Source organism: Schistocerca americana, chromosome 4 (genome assembly GCF_021461395.2).
Source record: "Schistocerca americana isolate TAMUIC-IGC-003095 chromosome 4, iqSchAmer2.1, whole genome shotgun sequence".
NCBI classification, from domain to species: domain Eukaryota; kingdom Metazoa; phylum Arthropoda; class Insecta; order Orthoptera; family Acrididae; genus Schistocerca; species Schistocerca americana.
In genome coordinates, this window is record NC_060122.1 from 98,645,194 (window position 1) to 98,661,289 (window position 16,096).

At 41.0% G+C, this 16,096-nt stretch overlaps 1 protein-coding gene across 2 annotated transcripts in view; it reads right to left on the reverse strand.

Moving 5' to 3' along the window:
• Positions 1 to 16,096, reverse strand: part of LOC124612498 (protein bric-a-brac 2-like) — a 131,729-nt gene that overhangs the window by 68,694 nt on the left and 46,939 nt on the right. For both annotated transcript variants that reach the window (XM_047140738.1, XM_047140737.1), the window contains exon 5: positions 10,192 to 10,379. In XM_047140738.1, the coding sequence (XP_046996694.1) occupies positions 10,192 to 10,379 (188 nt within the window). The remainder of the gene's footprint in view (positions 1 to 10,191; positions 10,380 to 16,096) is intronic.

A 16,096-nucleotide genomic window follows, 5' to 3' on the forward strand; every position in this document is an offset into this window, starting at 1 on the left:
GCAGCTGCTTTGCTGTCTAGCAGATCGGAGATGCAGCGATGGCAAGTAAACAGGCTCAGCATGTGAGGCATTGTTGTCGGAGCCAGTGAGGAGTGGCACATGCTGAAGGTCATATAGGGACATGAACTGGGAGAGAGTGACTATTGGAGGATTGAGAAATCGTTGAGTGATGGGTATGGAGACAGTAAAGGATGTGTTGTAAGGCTAATTTTTATCTGTGAAGTTCAGAGAAGTTGGTGGTAGAGGAAAGGATTCAGATGGCCCAGGTTGTGAAACAGCCACTGAAATCGAGCATCTGTGCTCAACTGCATATTGTGCCAAAAGATGGTGAACTTTGTTCTTGGTAATAGTTTGACAATGTCAATTAATCCTGATGGACAGTTGGTTGATAGCAATACAAACATAAAAAGCTGTGTTTGTAGCAGTTGGTATATGGCATGGCTGCTTTCACAGATGTCCTGGCTTCTGCAGAGGTAGTACTGGACTAGGAACTGCAGGGTGAGGGGTTAGGAGTGGGAGTAGCACAGGGATGGACTAGAATATCGCGTGTGTTGGGTGGGCAGTGGAACACCAATTTAGGAAGGTTGGGAAGGAACTTGGCTAGGATGTCCCTAATTTTAGGACATGATGAGAGAGAATCAAAACCCTGATGAAGGATATGAAATATTTATTTCAGTATGGAATAGTTGTTTCAGTATGGGATAGCTGTTTCAGTCCAGGATTATACTGGAGACTGGGCCTGAAAGCAGCTATGTCATATACCAATTCTGCTGCAAGCACCACACAGCTTTTTATGCTGGTGTGGCTACTAACCAGCTGTCCAGCATGAGGAATAGCCACCGCTAAACTGTTGCCAGGAACAGAGTTGACAACCCACTGCTTGTTCCATTTCATAGCCCTACAAATTATAATACCAGGGTATTTGTATGACTTGACTGATTTAAATTGTAGCTCACATGATATTGTGAAGCGCACTGTTTTTCGTTTCTGACCATTTAAAGGAAGTTGCCATCTTTGCACCAGTCTGAAATCCTATCAAGACCTGAATGAAAATTTGTGCTTTGTTAATGACGATTTCAGTCCATGAAAGAGACTGCTTATAAATACCGGCAATGAACAATTTGGAGATATTCTTCAGCATCCTACATATTCCTCCCAGATGGGCTGTTAAGTCAAGATTAAACTGTCTGCAGTGTCCATGAAGGCATTTAAGTAGTCATTCTTCACACACTCCATATGTGACTGGAACAGGAAGAAATCGTAACATGTTGTACAATCCTCAGTACCCTCTGCCATGCACTTTGCAGACATCTGCAGAATATATATATATATGTAGATATAGATTATAATGTGCACAAGAGAAATCAATATTATTTGTCTTTTATTAATTTTTTTAATAGTAGTACCAAGCCGAAAGATGTTTTTGTGTTGAGAGACATAACTGGCTTCCTCCCATGGGACTCAGCCATACCAAAGGCACATTCAGTGCCGGGCAGGATGGTTTTCTTGCTCCAACGAAATCAAAGGCTATACTGGCAGTAGCATAGCTAAGCTACTGGTAGGGTCATTTCAGACGGATAAGTCTCAACAGCCAGAGGAACTGTATCTCACATGGTGGAGGGAGGAGGAGATTGGGAGGGGGGGGGGGGGGGCGCTCTGTAGGCATAGGGAAGCCATATCTCTCAAGGGAGTAAACCCCAAGGGAATATCCTGGTCCTCTAGACTGGGGTTGGGCCTGGGGGTAAAAACCCCAACCCATACAGTGGAATTGTTGCAGATACTATACATTGGCCTTGGAAGGATACTGATTATAGGATGTCAATCCAGCAAGGAAAAAGGTCAACAAAAAGGAAAATGGATATTATGATAGCCACCTGGAATACGAAGACACTTAGGAGACCTGGTAGACTGCAAGAAATGGATACGTATACAGTAAAAATAGCGGCACTACAAGAAATTTGTTGAAAAGGACAGGGAACAATAGCATCAGGGTAACACATGCTGATCTATAGTAGAGGGGATATATGCCATCACGGTACTGGATTCATAATACACAGGTCAATGAGGGTAAATGTAGTTTCACAGCACTTAGTGATAGGTTTTTTTCTTTGAGATTTAGGGTAAAATTTTTTAATGTTATGATGATGTGTGCCTACACCCCCACAAAGGATGCAGATGATGAGGAAAAGGATGCATTTTACTCCAAACTGGAGGAGTAAATCAGTGAAGTCCAAAGGTGTGATGGGAAAAAGAGGCCTTACAGTCTCAATGCAAAAATGGGAAAGACAAAGTGTACAGAAACATACCAGGGAAAGAGCACCTGCACAAAGTCAGTAATGATAATGAACTATGGTTGATACACTCTGCCACTGGGATGGCATCTAAGGAAAGAGGGAAAGAAGTGCATTTGGGTATTGCCAGACAGAGTTACAAGAAATGAAACACCAAGGTAATTATAGTGAAATAGCATGCAACAGTCATTATGGAAATTAGTAGCTGGAGAAGGGAAGATGGAGACACAGACCATTAACTAGTGTGAGTCAGATGCAGACAGAAGATACACCTGGTAAGAAAAAGGGTAGGAGAAAAGTGGAACACAATATGCAAGGACTACAAATTAAAGAAATGCAACACAATTACAAAAAGATATTAAAAGAGATTTTTAAGGCAAGAAGCAACACATGGAAAGAAGGGGATGTGGAAACTAAATGAGAAATACTGACAACAAGCATCAGTGTAACAGCAGAGGAAATACTGGGGAGGGTAGAACATAAAAGAACATTTAAATGGTTTAATGGGAGTGCTTACTGGTATCCAAAAGAGAAGTGAAGTGAGGCAAAGAATGCTGCAACAGAAAACTAGACTAGCAATGGAAAAGTATAGAGAGAAGAGGGAAAGAGCAGATAAGTTATGCAAAGGCAAAGAAAAGGAAGTATGAAAGAAGAAGACATTGTAGTTGCGTCAAATGAAGAATGATAATGAGATACGAAAGTTCTATGAAAGACCCAGTGAAGTGAGGACAGCATTCCAGCCAAGAGCTGTCTTCTATACGGATAAAGATGAAAATATAATTGGAGATAAAAGCAAAACTTTTGGAAGATGGCAAGAGTATTTTACTGAGTTACTCAATGGAAAGAGAGGAGGTAGCAGAGAAGAAGTCTTGAATGAGGAGGCGCAACCGGATTTGGAATTGAATTTAGAATTACAAGCAGAGGAGCAGAAAGACGAACCACTAGACTTAGAAGAGGTGAAGAATGCAATTAAAAACTCAATGGATCATAAGGCAACAGGAGAAGATGGCACACATTAAAATTTAAGGGAAAGATGATGGGACTAGTGGTAATGAAATGTTAATGAATCTAACAAAATATGCATAAAAGAAAAAATGCCTAAGAATTGACTCGTGAGAATGATCTGCCCCTTATATAAGAAAGTTGTTACGCTAGAGTGCAGCAGTTACCACAAGTTCAGTCTCTTAAGTACAACATATAAGTTGTTCAGAAAGATTTTACCCTCTGGATTAGAATGCCGTGTGGAAAGGATACCTGGAGATTATAAGGCTGGATTTAGGAGCAATAGATCTCCAATGGACCAGATACTTTTCTTGAAGAAAGTGCTAGAGAAATTTTATGAATATGACAAAAAAATTCATCATCTGTACATTGACTTTAAATAATAAACATATGGTGCTCTAGATGTGAACAAGGTTCTGCAAATTATTAAAGATTTCAGAATTAAGTTGGAAGAAATGGATTGCAAGGTCAGAATAGAAAGAGTTGTCAGAAGAGATTCATGTAGAGAGGTGGCTGTGGCAGGGTGATGTGATCTCTGGTGTACTCTTCTACTTAGCAATAGAGAAGGCACTGTGGTAAATGCCAATAAACCCACAAGGGAACAATTTTTAACCAGAAGGTCTAGGTGATGGTATACACTGATGATGTGGCATTAATTGCAAGGAATATCAGACATTTGAAGGATAATTAAGCTGCATTGAAGAAGCAGTGTGGAAGGAAGAGAATAAAAACAAAACAAAGTACATGGTGATGGGAGGTTTTGGTAAGGATATAGGAGAGACTTCAACAGAAATAAATGGGAAAGAATATCAAAGAGTGGAGGAGTTTATCTAAGTTTGATAACAATAGGACAGCAGCAGAATTCAAAAAGGGATAGCAAGTGGAAACTGATGCTATTATTCCTTGCAGAATATCTCGAACTCCAGAAATTTTAGTAGGAATACAAAAATCAAAATATATTTCACTGTATTAAGATCTATAGTACTGTATGGATCAGAATGCTGGGTAATGACTACAAAGGAAAAAGGCTGTTGTAAAGATGGGAAAGAATGATACTGAAAGATATTTGGGGCAGTGAGAGAGGAAGAAATCAGGAGAATAAGGACAAATGCAGAACTGTAGACACTTTTTAGTAAATAATGAAACTCAAGCAAGGAAGGATAACATGGGCTGGTCATGTACAGAGAATGAAAATCAGTGTGTTAAGAAAGTGACTATAGGAAAGCTCAAGGTGAGAAGGAGAAACGGAAGAACCAGGAAATGGTGACTTGAAGATACGGAAAAGGAGCTCAAAGCTGTGGGAATTATGAATTTGATAAGAAAAGCAATGGACAGAGAGAAATGGATGCAGGTAACAAAAGGGGCTGACTAATAAGTGAGTGAGTAAATCAATATGTAACTGGAAACAGTTGTGCATATGTAATAAACAACAAAGTAACTAATGTCATTTTCAATTCTAAATTTGACCAATGTTAACTGAGAAAACTTAGTCTTTCAGGGAAAGATAGTAGTTAGGATCTTGCACCTGAAATTGAAATCTTTATTTTTGGTTAGTATGCAAGTTGGAAGGGCTCAGCATGTATGTTTCATTTCTTTTTAAAATGGAGGGAAAGGTTTATTGAGACAGGTGAAAGGTCAATTTGGCTAAAAGCTCAGTTTCATACGTCCTGTATATTTTATTGAAATAAACTTACAATGTGTCAATGAAATGAACTTGTCTCTATGTGCCCCACTACTGTTGTTTTGAACCGAAAGGATTACCAGTCAGATTCATCCACTTACAAACCCTACCACAGTGAATCCCATTCCAGATATCTAGTATGATCTCCAGTCTATCCCAGAACCTCTCGCCAAAGCCCATCTCTCTCCTCTACCCTACCATTCCCCACAATACTACTTTCTACATGCTTCCTAAAGTCCATAAATCCAACCATCCAGGATACCCCACTGTGGCCGGTTACTGTGCCCCCACAGAAAGAATCTCAGCTCTTGTAGAACACCACCTTCAGCCTATTACCCAAAATATATCCCACTATGTAAAAGATACCAATCATTTTCTTCATCGACTCTCCAGAGTTCCTATTCCTTTAACACGTGGTGCCCTGCTTGTCACTATTGATGCCACCTCCCTTTACACTAACATCCCTAATGCCCATGGCCTTATCATTATCGAACACAACCCTTCCCAACGCATGACAGATTCCAAACCAACCTCCTACTTCCGAGTCACCAAGATCAACTATATTCTCACCCACAATTACTTCTCCTTTGAAGTCATTGCCCACAAACAAATCTGGGATACAGCTATGGGCACCCACATGCCAACTTATTCATGGACCACCTAGAGGAATCCTTCCTAAACACTCAGAATCTCGAACCCCTCACCTGGTTCAGATTCAGTGATGACATCTTCGTGATTTGGATCAACTGTGAGGACACCCTATCCAAATTCCTCCAGAACCTCAACACCTTCTCCCCCCCCTCCCCCATAAGACCTGCTCAACCTATCAAGGCACCTTCCTCAATGTTGACTTCCACCTCAAAGATGGCTATATCAGACACACTGTCCATATCGAGCCTACCAACCATCAACAATATCTCCACCTCGACAGCTCCCAACCATTCCATACCAACAAGTTCCTTCCATAAGGCCCAGCCATCCATGGCCATCACATCTGTATTGACAAGTGGTAACTCTCAAAATATACTGCGGGTCTCACTGAGGGCTTTACAGATTGTAGTTACCCTCCCACCCTTGTACAAAAACAGATCTCCCGTGCCTTATCTTTTAAGTCACCCACCACCTCCCAAAGCACCACCGCCTGGCCACAAATGAGCATTCCCCTCATGACTCAGTATCACCCAGGACTGGAGCAACTGAATTACATTCTCTGCCAGGATTTCGACTACCTCTTGTCACGCCCTGAAATGAGATATGTCCTATCCACTATCCTTGCCACTCCTCTCACAGCGTACTCCATTCCTACACAAGCCCTGCTCCCAACCCCTTGCCTCATGGTTTATATCCCTGTAACAGACCTAAATGCAAGACCTGTCCCATACGTCATCCCACCACCACCTACTCCAGTCTAGTTACAAGCATTACCTATCCCATCACAGGCAGAGCTACCTGTGAAACCAGTCACATGATCTACAAGCTAAGCTGCATCCACTGTGCTGTTTCTACATGGGCATGACAACCAACAAGCTCTCTGTCTGCAAGAATGGCCACTGACAAACTGTGGCCAAGAAACAACTGGACCACCCTGTTGCTGAGCACTCCACCCAACACAACATCCTTCATTTCAGTGACTGCTTCACAGTCTGTGCCATCTGGATCCTTCCTGCCAACACCAGCTTTTCTGAAATGTGCATGTGGGAACTCTCCTTGCACTATATCCTATGTTCCCATAAATTTTCTGGCCTCAACCCTTCGTTCGTCATTGTCCTAACCCATCTAGCCCCTTCCTTGTCACTCCAGAACTACACAGCCCACTATTCCACCAACACACCCAGTCTTTTTACTGCCCTCCTTTTCTGCTAACCTCCCCCTCTCTCCCCTGCCCTCTATCTAACCTCCCGACTGCACCTAGCTGCCCCACTCTCCACCTCATCCCTCCACACTCACAAGAGCACTTTACATCACCCACCCCAACATCCTCCTTACCTCCACACAGTTGCCTCTCCCATAATACCCTGCTGCTCACAGTCTGGCTCAGCTGCCAGAGACTGTGGTCAAGTGAGTGAGTTGCGTTTATGTGTGTGCATGTTGTCTACTTTTGACAAAGGCCTTTTTCGCTGAAAGCTAACATTCTGACAGTCTTTTTGTAGTGCCTTTAGTGGCTTCCTGCAACTCAGCATCTCCACTATATGGTGAGTAGCAACTGTGCTTTTTATTATATTGTTACATTCTACCATGGATTTTCCATTGTCTTAAGATTTAGTATATCTCAAGAATATTAGACTTTATTACTTGCTCTGTTGTATTAAAAAAGACAATAAAATAAAAGTAAACACATATGTTTTTTTACACTTGTAAGACTGGATTAATGCACTCAAACAAAAAGAAAATTTTCATACAATTACTTTTAGCAATAATGGTACAATCAGAAATAGCAATTCCAAACAAGCTTCACCATGCACTTAGAAGGAAAGCTACATCCATGATTAATACATTACTGGCCATTAAAATTGCTACACCAAGAAGAAATGCAGATGATAAACATGTATTCATTGGACAAATATATTATACTAGAACTGACATGTGATTACATTTTCACGCAATTTGGGTGCATAGATCCTGAGAAATCAGTAACCAGAACAACCACCTCTGGCCGTAATAACGGCCTTGATATGCCTGGGCATTGAGTCAAACAGAGCTTGGATGGCGTATACAGGCACAGCTGCCCATGCAGCTTCAACACGATACCACAGTTCATCAAGAGTAGTGACTGGTGTATTGTGACGAGCCAGTTGCTCAGCCACCATTGACCAGACGTTTTCAATTAGTGAGAGATCTGGAGAATGTGCTGGCCAGGGCAGCTGTCAAACATTTTCTGTACCCAGAAAGGCCTGTACAGGACCTGCAACATGCGGTTGTGCATTATCCTGCTGAAATGTAGGCTTTCGCAGGGATCAAATGAAGGGTAGAGCCAAGGGTCATAACACATCTGAAATGTAACGTCCACTGATCAAAGTGCCGCCAATGCGAACAAGAGGTGACCGAGATGTGTAATTAATTGCCACCCCGTACCATCACGCCAGGTGATACGCAAGTATGGCAATGACGAATACATGCTTCCAATGTGCGTTCACCGCAAAGTCACCAAACACGGATGCGACCATCATGATGCTGTAAACAAAACCTGGATTCATCCGAAACAATAACGTTTTGCCATTCGTGCACCCAGGTTCGTCACTGAGTACACCATCGCAGACACTCCTGTCTGTGATGCAGTGTCAAGGGTAACCACAGCCATGGTCTCTGAGCTGATAGTCCATGCTGCTGCCAACGTTGTCCAACTGTTTGTGCAGATGGTTGTTGTCTTGCAAATGCCCCCATCTGTTGACTCAGGGATCGAGACGTAGCTGCATGATCCGTTACAGCCATGCGGCTAATATGCCTGTCATCTCGACTGCTAGTGATACGAGGCTGTTGGGATCCAGCACGGCGTTCCGTATTACCCTCCTGAACCCTCTGATTCCATATTCTGCTAACAGTCATTGGATCTCGACCAACGCGAGCAGCAATTTCGCAATATGATAAACCGCAATCACAATAGGCTACAATCTGACCTTTATCAAAGTCGGAAACGTGATGGTATGCATTTCTCCCCCTTAAACGAGGCATCACAACAACGTTTCACCAGGCAACACCAGTTTTGCTGTTTGTGTATGAGAAATCAGTTGGAAACTTTCCTCATGTCAGCACATTGTAGGTGTCGCCACCGGCGCCAACCTTGTGTGAATGCTCTGAAAAGCTAATCATTTGCATATCACAGCATCTTCTTCCTGTCGGTTAAATTTCGGGTTTGTAGCATGTCATCTTCGTGGTGTAGCAATTTTAATGGCCAGTAGTGTAATACACAATAGTTCTAAAACAAACTAGTGAACTATAAAAATCAGTTACAGTACTATGAAACTTTTAATGGGAAAACATCAAAGGAAGCTTATTTTTCTATGTGATATAATGAAATTCTGTGAGTACAAAATTAAAGCCAAAAAATTTATTCAGCCATTTAATTTATATTTGAAGTGAAAAATTTCAGTGTGACATGTACAATATTATAGTCCTTAATATACCTAAAAGAATTTCTACTACTGCTTATCAACTGTCCTACGAGTTACTTGATTTTGGAATTAATACCATACCTGATCACAGACACATCTTTTAAGAAAAAAGTATCATAAAATATTGTCTGAACCATATTAATTGTTTTGGTTTAAAAGCGCCATATTATGAGGATAAGCCACGATAACTCACTTTAATATATAATGAAGCATATTGATCACTGGAGTACAATTCATATGTGTAGTTACTGTCATTATAAGGCAAAGTGCATAGGGAAACAGCAAAATGTTACAATGTGACACCCATGATCAGTAATAATGGCCATCTGCAATAATATCATATTTTATATAATGGAAGGAAACATTCCACGTGGGAAAAATTATATATAAAAACAAAGATGAGGTGACTTACCGAACAAAAGCGCTGGCAGGTCGATAGATACACAAACAAACACAAACATACACACAAAATTCAAGCTTTCGCAACAAACTGTTGCCTCATCAGGAAAGAGGGAAGGAGAGGGGAAGACGAAAGGAAGTGGGTTTTAAGGGAGAGGGTAAGGAGTCATTCCAATCCCGGGAGCGGAAAGACTTACCTTAGGGGGAAAAAAGGACAGGTATACACTAGCACACACGTACATATCCATCCACACATACAGACACAAGGCTTGTGTCTGTATGTGTGGATGGATATGTACGTGTGTGCTAGTGTATACCTGTCCTTTTTTCCCCCTAAGGTAAGTCTTTCCGCTCCCGGGATTGGAATGACTCCTTACCCTCTCCCTTAAAACCCACTTCCTTTCGTCTTCCCCTCTCCTTCCCTCTTTCCTGATGAGGCAACAGTTTGTTGCGAAAGCTTGAATTTTGTGTGTATGTTTGTGTTTGTTTGTGTATCTATCGACCTGCCAGCGCTTTTGTTCGGTAAGTCACCTCATCTTTGTTTTTATATATAATATCATATTTTATTAAGACATTGTAATTATGAGTGCTTCTTCAGCTTCTGGGCTATTCCACAGTGAACAATTAATGATGACAAATACTGTTACAGAATCTGGTTTGTGTTGCAAGCCTTGAATGTAAAAATATATATTACTGTTACAAAACAAACCTGTAACAGCTCGAACAGCAGCCTGTACATTTTCTCCGGAATGTTCACGCCTCGTCATGGTAGGAACTATTCCTTTGGCGCATGCTCGTACATACAGAGTTGAGCGTGGTATGCGGTGTGCAGCAGCGGTCTCAACAAGAGGGCGTCCATCTCGAATTTCTGCCAATGCTGCCTCCATGCTTTCATCACTGGTTAAGAAATTGTAAAATAGAAAAAAAATTAACTTAAAAAAAACTTAACTGAAGAAGACAATGATACACGGAAGTAATGGTACACAGTATGGTCAATTCTATCTGTATACTTTTCAACAAAAATGTATTCAAACTTCATGTCCCTCCCTCCCACCCCTGTAACCCCTCTTGTTATACAATCAGTACATGTTGGAAGACAGTGGAGCAGACCAAAATTCTCTCTTATGAAAAGTTGTAGCAGCAGGTAGTATACAATGTGCTGGAGGAAGACTAATGACTTATGAATCAGTCATGTTATGCACACATTATTTAAATTGTGAGGCAATTGTGAGTACTAGACAGACCTTCCTTCTATTTACTTTATGACCTTTCATTTTCTATATGTAACAAAAACATTGTAATGCCCCAACTATATTGAAACTATTGGGCAATAACTTTGCACTACTCGTATGTCATCCCCCACCCACCTCCCTGCCCCTTTCAATCAAAACATGGATCTTGCCAAGATGGGGTGGCTTGCATCCATCAATGATACAGATAACAGCACCGTAGGTGGAACCACAGCAGAGAGGTATCTGTGGAGACACCAGAGAAGCACATGGTTCATTAAGAGAGGCAGTGGTCTTTTCAGTATTTGCATGACCAACAGTCTGAATGATTGACTGACGTGGCCTTTTAACATCAGCCAATATGGACTTACTGTGCTGGTACAGCAAACAGCTGGAAGCAAGGGTAAACTATAACCATCACTTTTCCCAAGGGCACACAGCTCTATGGTATGGTTAAATGACGACGGCACCATCTGGGGTGAAATATTCTGAAGGTAAATTTAGTCCTCCATTTGGACTACTCAGGATGACGTGATCATCAGGAAAAACGAAACTGGCTTTATACAGATCAAAGCATCTAATTTTAGATCCCTTCACTGCGTAGGTAAGTGAGAAAATGGGTAGGTTAAAGTAAGATATAGCGGAAATTTCTGAAGTGTGGTAGCAGGACAAACAGGACTTCCTGCTAAGTGAGTACAGGATATAAATACAAAAACAAATGGGGTCATACTGGAGTATGTCTAATAATGAATAAGAAAAGAGGAATGTTATTAAGTTAGTATGAACAGCATAATGAAGGCATTACTTAGCCAAGACGGACATGAGTCCAACATCCACAACAGTACTGCAAGTTTAAATGCCAACTAACTCTGCAGATGATGAAGGAAGCAGAATAAAGTATTACGAGATAAAATAAATTACTCAGGTTGTTAAGGCACAAAAGAACTTAGTTGTGATTGGGGACTGGAATTCAATAGTAGGAAAAAGAAGAGAAGCAAAAATAAAGGGAGAACACGGACTGGTGGAAAGGAGTGAAAGATGAAGGTACCTGGTAGGATTTTGTACGTAGCACAATTTAATCATCACTAATATTTATTTTAACAATTACAAAAAAAGATGTATACGTGGAAGAGACCTGGAAACACTGAAAGGTTTCAGACTGACCATATAATACCAGTAGTAAGACAAAGATTTTGGAACAAGATTTTAACCTGTAAGACATTTCCAGGGGAAGATGTGGAGTCTGGCCATAGTTTATTGGTAATGAACTATAGATTGAAAATGGAAAAATTGCAGAAATATAGGAAATTAAGGACATGTGACATACATAAGTTAAAAGAACTATAGGTTGTTGAGACTTCCAAAGGGAGCATTGGGCGCTGATTGACTGAAACGGGGGAAAGGAATACAACAGAAGACAAATGGGTAGCTTTGAGGGATGAAATAGTGAAGGCAGCAGAGTATCAATAATGTTAAAAGATATAGACCAGTAACAATCCTTAGATATCACAAGAGAGATTGAATATAATAGAGGGAAACATTCCACGTGGGAAAAATATATCTAAAAACAAAGATGATGAGACTTACCAAACAAAAGCGCTGGCAGGTCGATAGACACACAAACAAACACAAACATACACACAAAATTCAAGCTTTCACAACAAACGATTGCTTCATCAGGAAAGAGGGAAGGAGAGGGAAAGACGAAAGGATGTGGGTTTTAAGGGAGAGGGTAAGGAGTCATTCCAATCCCGGGAGCGAAAAGACTTACCTTAGAGGGAAAAAAGGACAGGTACACGCGCGCCCACACACACACACACACACACACACACACACACACATCCATCCGCACATACACAGAAATGTCTGCTTGTGTCTGTGTATGTGCGGATGGATGTGTGTGTGTGTGTGTGTGTGTGTGTGTGTGTGTGTGTGTGCCCGCGAGTGTATACCTGTCCTTTTTTCCCTCTAAGGTAAGTCTTTCCGCTCCCGGGACTGGAATGACTCCTTACCCTCTCCCTTAAAACCCACATCCTTTCGTCTTTCCCTCTCCTTCCCTATTTCCTGATGCAGCAATCGTTTGTTGCGAAAGCTTGAATTTTGTGTGTATGTTTGTGTTTGTTTGTGTGTCTATCAACCTGCCAGCGCTTTTGTTTGGTAAGTCTCATCATCTTTGTTTTTAGATATACAAGAGATATTGAGTTTGATTAATGAAAAGAGAAAATATAAAAATGTAGCAAATGAGGAAACAAATATCTAAAAAATGAGATTGAAATAAAGTGCAAAATGGCTAAGCAGCTGGAGAACAAATGTAAGGATTTAAAATCATATGTCACTGGGGGAAGATAGAGATACTGCCTACAGGAGCATTAAAGAGGCCTTTGGAGAAAAGAGAAGCAGCTGTGTGAATATCAAGAGCTCAGATGAGAAATCAGGCTGGAAGGAATATGTAGATGGGCTAAACAAGAGAAATGAACTTTAAGGCAATATTATAGAAAGGGAGGAAAAGTAGATCAAAGTGAGATAGAAGACATGAACTTGTTATTAGAATTTCACAGAGCACTGAGAGACGGCCCTCAAGTAGACCATATGTTCTCAGGGATACTGATGTCCTTGGAGCATTCTAGGTGCTGATGGGTGTAAATATTACCAAATTTTCAGTTTAACACTAGACTGCCTAGAGGTGGTCAATTGACCATTTATTTTACGACAGGTACGAGGGTAATCCCAAAAGTAAGGTCTCCTATTTTTTTATAAGAACAGAACTCTGTCTGTGTGGCAGTTGGTCACACTGTTATGAAGAGTGCTTCACGTTCTGTGTGTGAACATGCGCACGCCGCGCTGAGGGGCTCAGTCTTGGCTTGGCAGCCATTGAGAATAGAGCTCGCGTTGAATGTTACTGCCGAGTATGAATTGCGTGCAGTTATTCAGTTTTTGAACACAAAGGGCACTGCACCAATTGAAATCCATCGCCAATATTGATGGAAGTGTATGGTAAGTTGTGCATGGATGTCAAAAATGTTCGTAAGTGGTGTAGAGAGTTTGCAGTTGCTTGGACCGAAATTCATGACAAACAAAGGAGCGGGAGACCGTCAGTTTCTGAGGAGACAGTGTTGAAGGCTGAGCAAAGCATGCATGAAGATCGGTGGATCACCCTGTAGGATCTCTGCATGTTGGCTCCCGAGGTTTCCCAAAGCACCGCTCACAGAACTTTAACGGAAACACTAACTACTGGAAGGTGTGTGCAAGATGGGTACCACGTATGCTGACTGAGGACCACAAGCACCAAGGAGTTGATGCTTCCCACGCATGTCTTCACTGCCTTGCAGCCGAGCAGGACAACTTTCTGGACTCAGTTGTCATGGGTGACGAAATCTGAGCATACCACTTTACACCTGAGACCAAACAATGATCACATCAGTGGTGGCATCCCTCTTCGCCAAAACCGCAGAAATTCAAACAAACAAAGTCTGTTGGTAAAGTCATGACAACCGTTTTTTGGGATCGGAAAGGGGTACTGTTGGTCGACTTTATGCCCACTGGGACCACAATTAACGCTGACAGGTATTGTAAGACCCTGAAAAAACTCAAACAGGCAATTCAAAACTGGAGAAAAGGAATGTTGAGCAAGGGCATACACATTCTCCATGACAACGTTCGCCCATACATCACTTGACAAACTGTTGCTCTCCTGCAACAATTTCAGTGGAACACAATCACCCACCCACCAATAGTCCTGACTTGGCACCCAGTGACTATCACCTGTTCCCTAAGTTAAAAGAACATTTGGCCGGCAAGCAATTCAGCTCCAATGACAAGGTGAAAGAAGAGGTTCATAACTTTCTGAACAGCATGGCGGCAAGCTGGTATGACATGAGCAAACAAAAACTGCCACAGCCTCTACAAAAATGCATCAACAGAAATAGTGATTATGTCGAAAAATAGCTAAATGTTCAAGCTGTAAACTGATGTAAATCATTGTAGAAATAAACAGGTCTATGTACTTATAAAAAAATAGGAGACCTTACTTTTGGGATTACCCTCGTATTTCTTCAGTGTTTAAAATAGTCTGTTCCTGTGATTTGACTTAAAATTGTTGTAGAGAGAGTTCAATTTGCCTTCATTAGTCTGCTTTGGAACTACAAACTTCAAGGTAATCACACATTTATCACTGGTTCTCAATGACGGCCAACTGACCGCTTCTCTCAGATACGCATTTGTTAGCCAACAATGATGAACTCCATACAATGTTTCACACAACTGTTTTTGTGCATCTGTTTGCTGTCACTAATAGTTTGACTGGTAAATGTAATGGATCACTATCGCAGTCATGACCTTTCTGAATCTTAAATTACAGAAGCTCTTCAGATATCTCCAACTCAACATAAAGTAGAGGAGTTTCAGAGAAAGCAGAATGAAAGTTGCCCATCAAGCAATGAAAATAATAAAATAATCCGCCAGAGCAGTCAAGTAGTGATTCACCAGAAAGCAGTGATGATAATGATCAACCAAGATGTTTGTTTCCAAGCCAAATGATGGTGTAACTTTTGTAGATAGATCTGTTATTGGTTTGTGAACTTCAAGTATTGGTATTCGTCACAGAAGGGGAGGAAGAGGTATATTAAATATTAAAATTAGTACAATTGTAAAGTATAAGATTTAGTTTTATTGTAGACAGATCTGTTATTCGTTTGTGAACTGCAAGTATTGGTATTCATCATAGGACAGGAAGAGGTATGTTAAATATTAAAATTAGTACAATTGTAAAGTATAAGATTTATTTTTATATTATTTACATTGATTTTTCTCACAATATCTAAATTTTGCAGTTGCTACAGTACAATATGTTGAAAGGAGAGCGGATATTGGCACCAATAGCTCAGGACTGATGGAACAGCATGGACACACAGTGTACTTAGCAAGAAGAGAGCCTCAGCAAATGTTTATTTGAGAGACTGCTGGATCTACAGGGCATGCAAAAGTACTATTAGATCAGAATCCCCAGCTAGTGCCTGTCACTTATTCATTAGTGAAAACATGTTGCACCTGGTGGGAAAAAATGTACTGAAACAGAAGCATGCATTATACTCAATGATAATTTGTGGAACTTGAGTTTGGAGAAGCTGGCAGCATTTATAATGATACTGTACACTCGAGAGGCACATATTGCGTGGAGTCTGTGTATGAGACATCTGTGGAGTCGTGAGTGTGGTCCTGCCTTTTCCTTTCAAACAATGGCAAGAAACATATTTTTAGAAATCATGTGATTTCTTTGCTTTGACATCAGAGATACCCGTCAGCGAGGTAAAGGAGCAGAGAATGTTTTGTTTGCCATCTGAAACCTGGTACATGTTATAGATAACTGGAGTGCCTCTTACAAAGAAG